The sequence below is a fragment of the Guillardia theta genome (assembly GCF_000315625.1).
Source record: "Guillardia theta CCMP2712 unplaced genomic scaffold GUITHscaffold_43, whole genome shotgun sequence".
Taxonomy (NCBI): Eukaryota; class Cryptophyceae; order Pyrenomonadales; family Geminigeraceae; genus Guillardia; species Guillardia theta.
Window position 1 is genome coordinate 1 of NW_005434631.1, and position 16,190 is coordinate 16,190.

Below are 16,190 nucleotides of genomic sequence, written 5' to 3' on the forward strand. Positions count from 1 at the left end.
GCCAGAGTCCGCAATATGGGTGAATGTGGACTTGGCGCGGAAGAACAAGGGCAAGTGAGGGAGGGGGCCGATAGTAGGAATTGGGCAGGGCAGGGCCGAGAGGGGAGGGGAGACTGACTCTTGCTTGGGCTGGCAGGGACGTGCCGGGGATGTCGGGAGTGCGGGGAGGGCGAGTACAAGGCCGGAGGCTGCAACGGGACGTCAGACACGACATGTCGCAACTGCAGTCATGTTGTTTGTGGGGCTGGACGTTATCTACAATCCTGTGGCTTCGGGCTGACTGGCAGCTGTGAGGATTGTGGCATCTGTTCGCCAAGTCAGTATCAGCTTTCTCCGTGCAGCTCATTATCAAATCGAGTTTGTTTGAACTGCTCGTCATTGCGTTGTTCAGATGCTTTCTATCGAAGTGGGTGTGGGAACGGTTCCATGGGAGAGTGTTTAGGCTGCAAGGTTTGTTCCTCCTTTCAGTACGAGGTGTCATCGTGCAGTCAAAGTGCAGATCGTGTGTGCTCAGATTGCAACCTGAGGCCATGCAATGTTGGTGAGTACCTTCAAGGTTGTGGCAATGGAAGTGCAGGAACTTGTACGCAGTGTCATCGCTGTTTGTCGAATCAATTCGTGACGTCAAATTGCACCAAGTTCCAGAACACAAACTGTTCAGACTGCCGTGCTTGTTCAGGCACGCAGTACGAGTACTCTGCATGTTCGCTATATTCGAATCGAGTATGTCACGAATGCTCGGAGATCCAGTGTCCTCCGGGCACTTACTTGGCTGGATGCGGAAATGGAAGCAAAGGCACTTGCTGGGAGTTCCCGTCTGTTGTGAGTGTGACGCCATCTTCAGGATGCAGTGGACGAAGTTTTGTGGCTCGAATAGTAATCCGCTCCCCTCAGATTGAGGACCTTCCTATCACTAGAGTCTCTTCGCCTTCCATGAATACTACGGCTCTTTCTCCGCAGTACGATACCAGCAAGCAGATCATCTCATTGGATGTGGTGATAGAATCTGGTCCAAGCTTGATGGGTGTATACGGTATCGACGTCATGCTTTGCCAGCATTCGCCTTGTGTTCGCAACACAAGCTTCCTGGTAGAATTGATCAGCCAGACAGCAGTGACATTGATTGATTCCTTTCCTTCGTCGGGGTATCGGTTCTCCTACACTCCATACATTGTACGACTATCAAATGTACCTGCAGGTCTCACAGCCACTGCTGTGCGAATAGTCATAAGTCCAACCAACGAATCTATAGATGCATCAAGCGTGACATACGAGGCTTCGCCGTTCTGTTCGAACTTGGCGACCATCCAGTTTCTCCTGCCCCCGATGTCTGCCAGTGCTGCTGTGAGGCCAACAATCATTGGGAGCTTGAGTCGGAGATCGTCGACTTTCCGGTTGGAGTTACAGGAGTTTCAGTACATTGCAGCTCCGAGCGTTGAAGTGGCTTCAATGTTCCCCACCACAGGGGGAGTGTCGCAGCCAGTGCGGATACAAATCTCGATACAAAACTTTCCCGAGACCGACGCGGCAGGCAATGGCTGCACGGACGTGGGAGTCTTGTTTGTCAGCGCATCTCTGACCAATGCGACTTCTTTGTCAGGACGGCTGGAGAGTTGTCAGAGACAGAAGGCGTCTTACATGCTCGGTCCCATGACCGTCGATGTGTCATCCCCAAGCGGTGATTCCGTGTCCCCTGGATACGCGAATGTCATTGTGTATCATAAGAGATACTCTACAAGCATGGTGAACGTGAAGAACACTGATGCAAAAGCTACTTTCGACTCATTTCTATTCTTCAATGATAGAAAAGCGAGGATCTACTTGATCCTGAACGAGTATGGCGATACTGGTGTGAATACGATCAGGGCCAAGGGAAGCACCACTACCAGGGTGTCTCTTTTCATAGAGAATATCGATTCATCGGTCATGCCTTCTGAATACACAATCATGGTGGGCAAATATCGGTATCGCAACAACTGCACTAGCTATTCGGACTGCTTCCCTGTTCTGTTGGTATCCTTGAACGCCGAAACTCGTACAGGATCATCAAATTTGAGGTGCAAGCTAATATGATCGAAGGGGTTGTTTCAGCAGGGACAGTAGGAGGGATCTTGGTGTATGGGGTTGTAGATTGTCCTACTTCGTGTTGTCAGCAGATGTCATGCGATACCGCGTGTAGGCCGTATGTGAGCAACTGCTTCACAGTGAGTTATTATGACGACAGGGAGCCCTACGTGCAATATGTCTCAAGCTCGCAGGGGCCGGATACCGGAGGAAACTCGATCGACATTGGCATTGCAAACTTTCCCTTGGTGACCACGAAGAATCTGATAATACAGATCGCAGGAAAGAACCAGTCGACGAGCAACTGGCTTTTGCTGAGGTCTGTGATTGAAGTGACGGAAGTGAGAGTGTTTCCTTCGCCGTTTGATCTAGGATCGAATGCGCAGCAGATAGTGGAAGTTCGCATTCTACCGACAAGCAACCTTCTCAAAGCTGTGCGTTTCAACTACACGTACATTGCTTCACCACAACAGCTCAACTCAGTTTCTGCAACGTCTGGCCCGAGCACTGGATGTCAAGCCATCAAGGTGGAGATTGGATATTTCCGGTATCCTACGGCCATCGAGAGCTGCATTGATGTGCCGTCACAATGCCTCACAGTGCAATTCGGGTCGACCATCCTGACTGATGCCCCAGCAGCAACAACGTGTGACAGACTTGCAGGAACCGTCTCAATATCAAAACTGTCATCGCGACTCTCGTGCGTTCTCAACATCATCACGCCTGCGACTGCACCGGGGGAGGTTGCGGTTGTCATGAAAGCGACCGGATGTGGAGCAAGCTGCCAGCAAAGTCGCTTCAGCTTTTTCCAGCAGGATATGAGTGTACTTGGAATCGTGAATCCAATACCCACTCAGGGAAGTGCTCAAAGCGCATCCTTGTATGAAGACATATACCTTGTGAACTTCCCTTGGGAGACCTACTCTGCCTTGACTGCTGGGGTCAAAGGAAGTGTGACCATGGCAGCGAGTATAGACTCTCCTCCAAGCAGGGTTGACGATAAAGTGACAAGGATACGTGTCAAGTTGCCAGCGTATCCAGCTTTAGAGCACGTGCTTGTGTCCATCAACGTCACATCAGGAAGCCTCGTGAAATCTGTCAACTTTGACTATACCTTCTTCGACGGCTTTGCCTTGAGAATCCTGAGCATGAATCCCGATGGAGTGCCAGTGTCGACTTCAGTATTTGGACGAACCCTTGCTTACAGGACGGAGGTCACGTTGCTTCTTGCCAACTGTCCGCAAGACTTGAAAGCTGGTCAGCTCAATGTCACAGTGAATGGATACACATCACAGGTGGTCTCGCTTTCCAATGAAGCCACGTGCCAGCCCGGGGTCCCAGACTGCAATCGGACACGGCTGAAGGTGCTGCTGACGCCTCTGAGCTCACTGGGCAATGCGACGGTGAAGCTGATGGTGTGGAATGGCTCAGGGGTAAGCAGCTACCTTCGCTCAGTAGCAACGTACCTGCCGTGCAACTATGAGACATTTTGTAGTCTGCAGGAGGTTCCAGATGTGTTGCTGCTGCAAGGCGTGTCTGCTGCACAATGCAACGCACAATTCTGCGTGAAACAAGTATTGGTTCCAGACGCGTCGATTCTATCTGTGAATCAAACTGTTGGTGTGGCCACTGGAGGGAACAAGGTGCTGGTTGAGTTTAGTAACTTCCCATCACTTCAACCTGCAGACATCGAGATCATGTTGAGGATTCCTGGCATCCAGCTGATTGTTGCTACGGAGAGTTTGAGCCTAGCAAGAGGATCTAGCCTGCAAGGCTCCACGGGCTCGCTAGTGATGACGATTCCTTCCGTGAGAATCGATGAGGATCAGCTTGCAACAGTCACCCTCACGTTGACCTTGGGTTCTGCAATCAGAACGGCATCGTTCCAGTATCAATATCTTCGCTTGCTGAGTGGGAACGCAACTGTACGATCATTCTCTCCGATGTCCATCATGCGAACAGATGATCTCACTCTACAAGCTGAGCTTGTGAACGTACCTCAGCTCAAGGTCCCTTACAATGCTTCGTCAATCCTATATAGCTTAGCATCTTCCTCGCTAAGTCAACAGTCCATGCCAACCAGCACCATCTTCGCGTCAAACTCCAAGAGCACGAACCTGCTGATACGTGTAGCGGCCCCCAAGTCGGGTTGGTCCGTGGGGTTGATATCGATTTCAGTTTGCTATCGGGCATCGCTCGAAGTCTGTGCCTTGTACGGACTTGGTGCTAAGGACTGTACTGGAGAAGTGTTATGCGCTCGAGGAGCGAAGATGCAAATCACTGTGCAAGACACTCCTCCTCCGAGACTGATGCGCTTCTATCCAACATCAGGGCCGACGGACGTGAATACCGCAGTTCAGTTCACGGTTGCTTACCTGAGACCAGGTACTTCGGTGACAGAGCTGAATGTCAGCCTGCACACCACACAGAACGAAGTCAAGATGGTCAGTGTAGTGAGCATCAGTCTGAAGAACCCAAGCTGCTTGTATCCGGAGTGTGCAGTGCATGACGTAGATATCCTGATGCCAGCATTACAGGGATACGTAGGGATAGCGCAGGTCACTGTCACGTATCAGTACAAGACGGTTTCCTTTGACTTTCAGTACGTTGCGAGCAATGCTCCCAAGATTAGGCTCTTCCAACCTTCTTCGCAGTACATCTGCAAGCAGCCAAGCAGTGTCAGCTGCCAAGCTCAATCTTCCAGGGCCAGCATCTTGGTTGAGAACTTTATGCCTCCATGTGCCTCTTCGCAATGCACGGCTGAGCAAGCAGGGATCACTATCACCTTCACCGTGAGATCGGTTTCTTCGAGTCCTGCTAGCGTAGTGCTCGGTGTTGTCAACGGACTGCTTCAGCTCAGCTTTGTTGTCCCTCCCTCGTTTCTACCAGGTGCTTGCAGCGTTGAGATCGCTAACGGCACCAAGAAGGTGCAATATAATGACTTCGCGTATCTGATTCCGCAAGCTCAAGTGGATCCAGTCGATTGTCCGGTAGACGGAGGCATCCAGATGAACGTGTCAGCCTGGGGGCTGCTGCCCTCACCTGGCAACTTGAGTGTTTCCGTGCAGAGCACGCAGATAGTAGGATGGACTCTACGTCAGTACTCCTCGCCCTGGAACTATGTTTACTTGTCGTATGTTGCACCGGCAGCTCAAAGCATTGGAAGTGCGATAGGGGTAGTAGGGAATGGTTATGACCTCTCATCGGCAAAGTTCTACTTCGACTACGTGAACAGACCTGCGATCTCAAGCCTTGTACCCAACGTGGCGACGTCACAGGGTAGGACGTACCCGAGCCTAGTGGGAGACCAAGCATACATGACAACCCTTACCATCGTCAACTTCCCCATCGTAAAGTCTCCGGCAGAGGTGTCGTTGAAGTTCGGGAGCGTCGAATGCCAGTGTGTGCTGCCGTCCTGCAGCTTGTACTGTGGGATCGTGCGGCTGACAAGTACAAGTGCCTACACAGAGATGCAGATCGTCGTACCTCCGGCATCTGCTGTGCTGGGAGGCATGAACTCGGGCCAAACAAGTGTCAGTGTACGGCAGGTGAACACAGGAGCGCTGAGAGGCTTCATCAGAGAAGCCTCGACGTCTTTCACGTATTACAAGCCAACTCCAGCCGTGAAGCTCGTGCGCTTCTGTAGGACGTGCAATCCCGGGAGCATGTGTATCGTGAATGGCGTGTGCGGGAACGGCAAGTCTCCGCAGACAGGGTACGTGACTTGGTCAGACCTCCAGCAGTCGAACGGCAACATCGTTGAAGTGGCTGTAGAAAACATCGAAGACTGGATAGCGGTCAGCATCGCCAAGGATGGAACATTTGTAGGGTCAGCTGGGTTTGTTGTGACCTTCGGAAGCGATGAAGGCGTGGTGGACGCGAGCAGCGGACTTCGCTCGGTGACGGTGGTTGACGCTCACAGCGCGATATTCCAAACGAAGATCCCGGCGATTCAAGGGATCGGCAGCATTGCCTGTACTGTGTCTCTTCGAACGAGTGAAAGCTCGATGTTGAGCTGGACGGTGGCCTTCCAGATGCAGGTGGTCGATGACAGGAGGGAGCTCAAGTGCGTGTCCAGGTCATGCGTAGCGTCTGTGACGAACCCGTCGCCGCTGATAGCGTCTATCAAGAACATTCCTCTCACCACCAGGAGCGCGGCTCAAGACCAGCTCGTCATCATGATAGGCTCACTGCGTGCAGACTTTACAGTTGTCTCATGCAACACTACAATGATCATCATCTCTGTCAACCCCCCCGAGTACACATGCTCAGCTTGCACAGTATCGGCTGGGTCGTCGACGGTGACATTTCAAGCGACCATGAGGTCTGACCCATCGATCGTTGCTCGCACAGATTTTGTGTATTGGGCCAGCCCGAAGGTGACGCGAGCAAGCTTCGACTCAACCGCAGCCTTCATCACCGTGACTCTGGATCAAGCAACCGACGGGCGGTCCCTTGTGCAGGCGTCGGGCTCCTCATGCGATGGCTTCGTGGGAAGCGAGGCGGGTCTGCTCGGCCAGACGGCACCAAGATGCGTGTGGACCACAGATCAAGCTTTCAACATCTTCCTCTCCCCCGGCGCCACCGTCTTGCCAAGCTCGCTCATCACCGTCAGAGGCATCCGGTCTGTAAATCAAGTCTCGATGCCCATGCTTGCTGCTGTCAGGGTCGAGAAACCTCTTTCTCCTCTGTACCCCTCGGTGCAGATCAGCGCCCCACAAGAGGTGGACCCTTGCTCGCCTCTCACAGTGCGAGCCCTTGCTAAGAGCGCTCGACAGCTGAGCTACACGTGGCGGTGTCTCAACGACGATGGGCTGAACACATTCCTTGCAAGCTTGCTGCCAAGCACGAGCATCATACAATTTGAAGCTGGAGTGGCTGAGATGGCTTCGACGGGGAAGACATACACGATCGGAGTGACAGTGAAGGACTTCTTGGGTTTCTCAAGCAAGGAGGCGGTGACGTCGATAACCAAGAAAGCCTTCCCTTCCCCTACTGTTGTCTTCACGCCTCAGTCACCCTTATCAACGTTTGTAGATCAGGATGTCACTATCACTGCAACCGCTGTGTTCTCGTCATGCCCAGTAGCAAAGAACGACATGATCTTTCAGTGGTCGCAATCTTCCGGCGTTGCCGTGTCTACGAGCTACGTCCCAAGCAGCATGTCGCAGCTCTGGATACCCAAGTATGAGCTACAAGCTGGGAACACGTACACGTTTGACGTCAGCGTGAGCCTGCAGGGAGACAGCTCGGTTTCTACGACGGCGAGCTTCACTCTTACAATAGGGAACCTGCCGCTGATGGGTGCAATAGCTGGCGGCGATCTGATCCAGATGTCGGAGGTTTCGGAGCTCCGGTTGGATGCAAGCAGCTCAAGAGACTTTGACGTGAAGAAAGGCGTTGACCAGGGGCTGACCTACGACTGGAGTTGCTATTTCTCGGATGGAACCTTCTCAATGCCGTGCTTGAACAAGAATCAGCAACTGCTTGAGCTTCCCAGTGGGGCCCAGCTGGTCGTCCCGGGAGGGTCGCTGACGGACACCGGAGAGCTCTTCTACACGTTCTCGCTGGTAGTCTCCAAGGGAGACAAGACTCCTTCAACGGCCTCGAAGCGCGTGCAAGTCACGAAAGCTTTCGTGCCGGCGGTGATGCTGACGTCAAACGTACAGACGTACGATGGTGCCATGGGCATCGTCAACCAGGGAGACAAACTCGTGTACGAGGCTTCTTGTCCTTATCCTTCAGCTCTGTATGTCTGGACCATCGCACCCGCCCCCAACGTGGGTTACGACGTAGGGTCGGTGTTCCCCTTCGGACGCAACGGGGCGATCTTCTTGATGGAGAGCGGGTCTTCTGCCTTGAGTCAGGGGCTGACGTACAGCATAGCGGTTGAGTGCTCGGTGAACGGCAGCGTGGGGACATCGTCGTCGAGCTTCTTGGTCAACACTCCTCCTCAGGGAGGGACATGCTATGCCTGCCTGGTGTCAGACTCTGGGAGCTGCACGAAGCAAGGTAGGCCGCTGCTGGACGAGTTCGTCGTTACTTGCGCGAACTGGATAGACCCAGACACGCCTCTGACGTACGAGTTCGGGTTCTCCTACGTGCAGGACGGGGAGACAATCACCAAGTGGTTTCAGCCCACGACGCTGCCCTACCTGATCATGCGGCTTCCGTCAAGCAGTGCCATCCAGATGAACGCGATTGTGTCGGACGGCAGAGGCGCCTCCACGTCCGTCATGCAGGATACCGTCAAGACCGTGACGACGGGGAGAAGGCTGTTACAAGCAGCGAGTGACTGGTCCAGCGTGACGCAGGACATGAGCGAGAAGGCGCAGACGCAGAACGTAGCAGGACTCAACCAGCTTATCACTTCGGTATCACTGGAGCTTGTGGCTCAACTGAATGCAAATGTGACGGACTTGTCTCATTCTCGTACGCTGATTATGTACATGCTGTCGCTGCTGAAGCCCACGTACGGATCGTATCCGGCCACTACGGACTTCATGTCCGATGCGCTGAGCACTCTTGAGAGCGTAGGGAGCGAGCTGGGCTTGCAGAGCAACACATCGGTTTCGCAGATCGTCGAGCAGGTGGATGGTCTGCTGCAGCGCTATGCCGGGGAGACAGTGGAAGGGATCATGCTGCATGTGTTGAAAATCTTCGGTGTCGCCATGAAATGGATGGAGACCGGGTCATATACGGACGGTCCCATCCTAGACCGGGTGACGTCAAACACGGCTGCGGTGACGGAGGGTTTCTCAGTCAGCCTTGCAACAGGTCAAAGCGTGCAGTACGTACAGCAGTACTCGTCACATCGATTGGTTGCCGACAACGTGGAGGGGGTTGTGGGAGGCAAGAGCGTATTGGATGTGCCTCCAGGGTTGATGGGCATGTTTCAGGCGAAGAACGCCTCGTTTCGATACTCGTCTGGTCAGACGGGAGTGACGGGGCGAGTAACAGTAGGAGCTCACATGTACGGAGCTGTGAGCGGTCCAGTGAACGGATCCACTCCACTCACACCGCTGATAGGAGTTTCCATGTCAGTGAGCAACCCGATATCTCAAGTCTCGATCGTGATGCCGGTGAGCCGGACGGCCGTCGTGACTGCGTCACAGTCTGTGCTGGTGGCGAGATGTGTGCGGTGGAGCAACGGAGGGTTTGAAGACAGCGGGTGCAGTGTAGAAGGGGTGGATCTGACGGCTGGAACGGTGACTTGTCGATGCTCGGTCGGAGTACCAGGGGCTCGAAGGAGGCTAGCCCAGCAGCCAGCCACGTTCCAAGGTGTAACAGTGATAGCGGTCGGCGAGTTTCAGACGTACGACTGTGAGTTGATGAGCAAGAACTGCACTGGAGGACAGTACTTGTCTGGCTGCGGCAACGGGTCCCGGGGAGAGTGCCTGACGTGTTCCACGTGCACGCAGAGCGAGTACATGCTGACGGACTGCTCGCCCTCCGCGAACCGACGATGCGCCGCCTGCTCTCAGCTGTACTGCAACCAAGACTACCGCAGATCAGCGTGCGGCGGGGGAGGCAGAGGTAGCTGTGTCGCATGCACGAGGTGTGGAGCAAACCAGCGCCAGCTCGTGAGCTGTGGGGAGAACTCGGCGTCGCAAGACGCTGTGTGCATCGACACGGCTGACGGGACAGCGACTGGGACGAAGTTGCTCGTGCTGACAGGAGCAGTGCGGGTGGGGAGCAGCCTGAATGAGAATATGAGAGCAAAGTTCATATTGGGGTTGGCGGCAGCAGCAGGGGTTGACAGCAGTAGCGTGAACATCACGTACATACGGGAGGTGCATGGAGCTCGTCGGGCACTGGCTGTAGAGTACGATGTGGGCTATCAAGTCTTCCTTGAGCTGAACGCGGAATGGAAGAGCGTGCAATCTAACCTGGGGTCAGAGAAGCTTCTAGAGGCTCTGAGAGGACAAGGGCTTCAGAATGTGCAGATCTTGGAATATCCGACTCTTTCTGTTATCACACTCGGCCCTTCAAGTTCCCCCACTATCATTGTTGCTGTTCCCACCAGTACCGTCGAGCCAACTTCCAAGTTCAACTTTGTTACATCTGCAGGATTTGCAGTTGTTGTCTCGATTGGCGGTTTTGTCATGTTGGTTGCAATCTTCGTGTTCAGGAGGTTCAGATCTTCCAGGAAGAAACTCCAAGTCGCTTCGTTCGTTTTCGAACCACGTCAGGTCGATGCTGACGAGAGGCCGCCAGCGATCGAGGGGGAGCGGGCCGTCGTCGAGGATCAGGTGCTTACGAGCGGGGATGAGTCGTCAGTGTCGGAGCAGGAAGAAAGTCAGTCGGAGAGCCACAGTCAGGAGGCAGAAATGAGAGACATCCTCTGCTATGCTGACATCAGTCACTTCAACGAGGGCTCCTCAAACGAGTCTGCCAACTCTGAGTTTGTGCACGCCAGACAAGTCCAGGATGAGAGCATACATGAAGGGACACCTTACCTCACTTGAAACTGTGAGGAAGCATGGAGGATTTTTGCAAGGACTGCAAATACGTCTGGACATGGGAGCCTGTGATGTTGTAGACATCTTCTCTGACAAATTAGTTGCGATTCCTAAAGTAAAGATGCCTTTGAAATCCTTTCTTGCTATCACCATTAGCTTCGAACTTGTTCGTTATCCTTCATTCCTATGATTCTCTGACGCAATCCGGTGGGACGGACTGAACCGTGCCACTTCTTGAGTATGGAACCAATTGAGTGCACATTCGTGAGGCTCTTTGCGTTATCATCGCGTCCTCGGCCTCCGGTTTCCGTCCTTGCCGTGCCGCCATGAAGACGTTACTTGCGCTGAGATTCATCATTCTCAATTCAATTAGCTAGCTACTTTTTGTGCTTCAAACTACTACTGTCACGGCAGGTGGAACCACCACCGGTCCTGATGCCTCTTTTAGACCCCTACACCCCATCAGTTTTAGGTTTCACAATTGACCCCTCCTCTCATCTGGATCTGGTATGGTAGGGGTAGCGGAAATCATGTCCAGAGCCACCCTACCCGTCTCGTGAATTTATGGGAGGGTAAGGGAGGGGTACTTTGCTTGCCATAGTACAGCAAACCGCAACGGATGGTGTCAGCTCCGGCCTCTTCTAGCACCCTACCCCCTAATTAAAAACTGTTTCGGATGTTCATGAGGGGGTACCGTGCCGTACCCACCCCACTTTCTAATTAACAGCGAATTTATCTCGTGATATGGGGTCATCACCCGCAGGAAACCCTAGCAGTACCCACCCGGTCACCCCTTTGACAGGTACTGAGAGCGGACCCCACCATATGCTCCTCAAGGACCCCCACCCCCCCTTCAAAATGTCGGATTGAAAAGAATCGATTTTGCACTGGAGGAAATCGACAGTGAGGAAGCACAGGAAGCAGGGCAGGGAGCAGCGGAGGAGGCAGGATAGCAGAACGAGCGCTGGCGATGGGCAAAAGAAGAGGAGAAGAGCAGTGGAGGAAGAGGACTGGGAAGGACTGCAGCAGAGATCTTGAGACAGGGACAGGAGAGACGAGCACGAACTCGGACTGAAATCTATGCAAGTTTGGGAACACATGCTGTGGGACAAATGAAGTAGCAAAGATCAATAGACCTGTGAAGTGAGAACATCAAGCAAGCATACCATCTTTCATCAGACGTCAAATCATATACACGAGAAGGTGCATAGGGACTCTGTCAGAGTATACACGTGAGGAACAAATTCAAGAAAAGAAAAAGGGTGTTTGTGTGAGGCCAGGCTGGGAATGCAGTGTAAGTGTTGAGAAGCATCAGCAAGAATGTACGGTTGACTGATCGGAACCATGGACATGACATTGAATAGGGGGATATGATAAGGGGTAACCCTGCTCATTTGAATTCTAGCTGACTTATATTTGTTTGTCAGGGTAATGTTTGTCTAAGCCAGGGTGCCATGGCCTTTCATCAGAATGGTGGGACGGAACGTTTAAGTCCTGCTCGTCAGATAAGATCTGAATCTGGATCGGTTCTGGTTCAAGAAGAAGAGCACGAGATCAGGTTCAGAAGGTTTTCGTTCGACGAGCACAAGTCAACCTTCGGTCAGCTGTTGATCATCCTCGGCATTTACTCTCTCTTCCTCGGAGTTCGTCCCTGGATTCTGCAATCTCCCGCGGCACATGAGAACCTTGACTTCTACCATGCATTCTGCAGACTTTCTGCGGCGTCTACGTGCTTTATTTTGAAATTCATGTACAGAATTCCATCGTTTCAGAACTTCCTGGGAACCCATCGAAACAAGGACAACCTTCTGACATTTTGGATCATCCTACTGATGCAGTTGGAGTTGGCTCAGCGAGCGATTGGTGACTTGAAGCGCTCTAGGGGCTCGCTGCCTGTCTCGCCGCATGTGAAGCTCGAGGTAAATCACCGGCAGGGCCTCCCGTGGAAATGGTCATGCAGTGACAGCGACCCGATATCATCCATCTGGAAACACCACACCGAACTGTCGCACGAAGATGCAGGCTGCGTCTCTCGCATGGTCTCTCCTGATGCACTTGGGATCTACACTGTCATGGGGACTCTGCTCTCGATAGCTGCGAATGTCGATGGACGTGCTGCTGTTTTGATCAGTCTGGGTCAAGCATTCAGTATGCTTGTTGCCTTTCTGATGGCCGGGATCAACTACCATTCGATGGTTGCTGCTGTCGTTCTGCATCTTGTCACTTCGCTGTGCAGCGCATACTTGCGAAACGAGCGCTTCGAAGCCTCTCGCAGCTGCTTCCTCCGCGATTTCGCGCTCAAGGCTTCGCGTGAAAAGGCGCATCAGTTGATGAGCTCGATCATCCCCAAGAACCTGCACGCCCGTATGAAACAATCAGATCCTCTCGCGCTGGTCGGAAATAAGATGGAGCAATGCACGATCATGTTCTTGAGCCTAGCTCCCGAAGTCCTCAAAGACAAGAAGCAGCTGGCCATGGAGGACTTCGATCTCATCGATGAGATCTTCAGTGACTTCGATGCCATCGTTGAGTTCTACGGCATGTTCAAGTATCATCACATCCAGGACTCGTATGTAATTGCTTGCCCGAGGTCCGCGTGTCCGTTCCGCGATCCCTCCCACGCCAAGTCGTACCAGGAGCTGTCAGTGATCCGCATGATCCAGCTCGCGCACTCCTTGCTGGAGAGGGCAAGGATGCACCGATCAACAAGTGGGAAGCAGCTGTGGGCCAAGATCGGGCTGAGCATCGGACCTGCGACCGGGGCAGTGATCTCCTGCCACCGGAGGTTCTATTGTTTGTTCGGAGACGTGGTGAACACGAGCGCTAGGATGTGCGCTTACTCGGAGCCCGGAAGGATTCATTGCACCGCCCAGGTTGCGAACATCCTGAGGGGCACAAGCCATGGGACGATCAAGGTCGAGTCACGAGGAGAGATGGCGATCAAGGGGAAGGGGGTGATGGAGACGTTCTTCCTCCAGGTGGACGAGGAGCCCTACTTCGAGCCGGAGATGATCACCATGTGCTCGTCGAGGAGAATGTCGAGGCGGGGGGATGAGATCGACTCGGAGATCCGAACCTTGTCGGTGTCTTCCTCCTGCTCTACGTCGATCGCGTCCCTCAGGTCTTCCAACTCCGGGCAGAAGGGTGAGGAAGCTACGAAAGTTTTGAACGTGTGGAGGGAGTTTCTGGATGAAGATGACTGTGAGGGGATTTTTTGTGCTGGATATGAAGTCAGTCAGAAGTGGAGCAGCTTCTTGGATCGCAAGGTGGAGGACGCTTTCATCGAGAGCAACTGCTTGATCAGCTTCAGATGCCTGGTCATGGGGCAGATGTGCAATGCCGTAGTCTCGGTCATCACTGCACACTCGCTGCTGCAGCTGGACGTCTTGAGAGATGAAAGATCGGACTCCCAGAGAAAGACGGTGATAATGTTGTGTTCTTTTCACACCCTCCTGCAACTTCACTACCTTGGCAACTGCTTGACGGCATACTGGAACAACGTTGCCAATCAGTTCAGATGTTGCCCATTCGTTGCTTCAGACTCCTGCAGCATATCGAGCATAATCTGCTACTGGTACAAGACCATCCTTTTCTGTCAATGGAATTTCTGGATCTTCACTCTCCTGTCTTCCTTGCTGTGCAATGCCACCGGTCAGGCCCTCATCTTCAACTCGATATTCTCATACTGCAACCTGCTCCTCATCTCAGCCAACGTCAAGGATTTTGCTCTCTTTGCCGCTTGCAGCCTCTCCTGCTCTGCCCTTCACATCCTCTTCTTCTGGCAGCGGTTCGCCTGCCTCACCCTCCTCATCGTACTCGTCATGGCCTGCTTGTGCGGACTCTTCCTCAAGCTCGAGGGCGCGCAGGAGCGACTGAACTGGATGACCGCACAGGCAGCGAAGGAGCAGTACAAGTTCATCCTCAAGACTCTAAACGACCTTTTCCCGGAGGACATCGCCAAGGAAATCCTCTACACGGGGAGTATCTCCTCCAAGCACAGGCGAGCCGTCGTGCTGCACCTGGACCTCTGCAACTACACCGAGCTGGTTGCCAGCATGGACTCTGACGAGGTGGCGAAGCTGATCCACTCGCTCTTCTCCGCCTTCGACAGCCTCGTCACAGAGGAGGAAGGAGTCTTCAAGATGGATACCATCGGGGACGCCTACGTGTGTGCCGGGTGGGTCGGGAAGAGCGAGAGGATGGCGTGCGAGAGGATGCTACATCTTGCTTGCCAGATCCTCAAGTGCGTCTCCTCCTCCGACTTCAAGACCAGCAGCGGGAGCCTCCAGTGCCGCATCGGTCTCGCCATGGGCGACTGCGTCGCTGGGGTCATGGGCAGGCTGCAGCCCAGGTACCACGTGATGGGGGAGGCGATGGTGAGAGCCCAGCTTGCCGAGGGCTCGGCTGTCCACCAGAGCATCCACCTCTCCCGCAAAGTCTGCGAGGCGCTAGGGAGGGAGAATGACACGGTGCTGCCCGGAGAGATGGAGGATGAAGAAGAACAAGGCTAGCGAGGGGAAGGGGGAGCAAGGGGATTGTGTTTGATAGATAAACTAGTCAATCCGGCAGATAGGAGAACTCGATCGCCTCCAAGCTGCTGTTGAGCTGCTGCTGAAGTGAGCTCCAGGCTCTCCTTACCACCTCCCTCTCCCTCTCTTCTTCTTCTCCCCGTTCCTCTCGCCCCCCATCACAGCCCCCTCCTCTCTTCTCGCTGCTTCCCTGCTCTCACACCTTTGCCTTGTCGCGCTCGAGATCTCCCACAAGGATCTTGAGATTGAGATTCTCCCTTCTCAGCTCCTCCATCTCAACCTCTAGCTCCTTCATGGAGCGAGCATTCCCCACCTGCCTGCCTATCAGAGGTGCAGCTCGATGCGGTGCAGAACAGCTGGGAGAGGAGGGTATATCAAACCTGGAACAGAAGCTCTCCCCGTCCAACTGCCGTCATCCGCTCCCTCATCAGCTCTAGCTCCCTCTCCAGCTTGCTGACTGCCTGGGCCTCGTGAGCCTTCGCCCCCTCCAGCTCAGCTTCAGCTGCTTGCAGCCTCTGCTTCAGAGCCGCTATGGCCTTGTCCCGCGCCTCGACGTCCGCGCGGAGGTCGCGCTCCTGCCTCCTCTGGAGCTGCAGGAAAAGCCATTGAGGAGAAGCGATGAGGTGGGTGGAGGCAAGAGAGGAAAGGCGGGGGGGGGGCGGGGGGGGGGGGGTAACCTTGTCGATCTCCTCTAGGAGAGAGAAGCGTTCACGCGAGGCCTCGTTGAGAGCTTGATCCCTCTTGGCTTTCTCTGCCAGCAACTTAGTCAACTCGCTCCTCATCACCGACAGACTCCAGCAGGGGCCCCAGCAGACCTGACAGCAGCTCTGATCGGAGCTGAAGAATCTTGACAAGTGTCAACCAACTTCAAGTCTTCCCAGCTCGACTGCCTCACCTCTGATCTTAACTTCTCCAGCTCCTCACTCTGCTGGTTGATTTGACTTCGCGCCTGCTTCACACTCACCTAGGGACCGAGAGACGCAACTTATCGCACTCGCTGCATGGAGTCGCGATGCTGCGCAAAGGCTTGACTCTCGTTCGCCTCCCGCGCCTGACTCGTTGTCATGCTTCCACAGACTCCTCCCCTCCTCTCCCCTCCTCTCTACTTCTCGTCTCTTTCCTCCCCTCCCCTCCC

At 53.9% G+C, this 16,190-nt stretch overlaps 4 protein-coding genes across 4 annotated transcripts in view; 3 read left to right on the top strand and 1 right to left on the bottom strand.

The window, feature by feature from the left end:
* Positions 1-426: 426 nt before the first annotated feature.
* GUITHDRAFT_110005 (hypothetical protein) lies at positions 427-10,532 on the top strand (the record flags this gene model as incomplete). The annotated part of the gene is made up of 2 exons (XM_005830809.1): positions 427-2,013; positions 2,154-10,532. The coding sequence occupies 2 exons, from the start codon at positions 427-429 to the stop codon at positions 10,530-10,532; spliced, it is 9,966 nt and encodes a 3,321-aa protein (XP_005830866.1).
* Positions 10,533-13,000: 2,468 nt separating this feature from the next.
* GUITHDRAFT_54659 (hypothetical protein) lies at positions 13,001-13,501 on the top strand (the record flags this gene model as incomplete). Its single annotated transcript, XM_005830810.1, has 1 exon — positions 13,001-13,501. A coding segment is annotated over one exon (501 nt), but the record flags the coding sequence as incomplete, so codon positions are not given.
* A 1,035-nt stretch (positions 13,502-14,536) lies between these two features.
* Positions 14,537-14,953, top strand: GUITHDRAFT_48852 (hypothetical protein; the record flags this gene model as incomplete). Its single annotated transcript, XM_005830811.1, has 1 exon — positions 14,537-14,953. A coding segment is annotated over one exon (417 nt), but the record flags the coding sequence as incomplete, so codon positions are not given.
* A 298-nt stretch (positions 14,954-15,251) lies between these two features.
* GUITHDRAFT_110007 (hypothetical protein) overlaps positions 15,252-16,190 on the bottom strand; it is a gene marked incomplete at both ends in the record, with an annotated part of 2,863 nt that continues 1,924 nt past the window's right edge. The window contains 6 exons of the mRNA XM_005830812.1: positions 15,252-15,368; positions 15,436-15,645; positions 15,733-15,806; positions 15,871-15,901; positions 15,951-16,004; positions 16,050-16,106. Coding sequence (XP_005830869.1) covers positions 15,252-15,368; positions 15,436-15,645; positions 15,733-15,806; positions 15,871-15,901; positions 15,951-16,004; positions 16,050-16,106 — 543 coding nt within the window. The remainder of the gene's footprint in view (positions 15,369-15,435; positions 15,646-15,732; positions 15,807-15,870; positions 15,902-15,950; positions 16,005-16,049; positions 16,107-16,190) is intronic.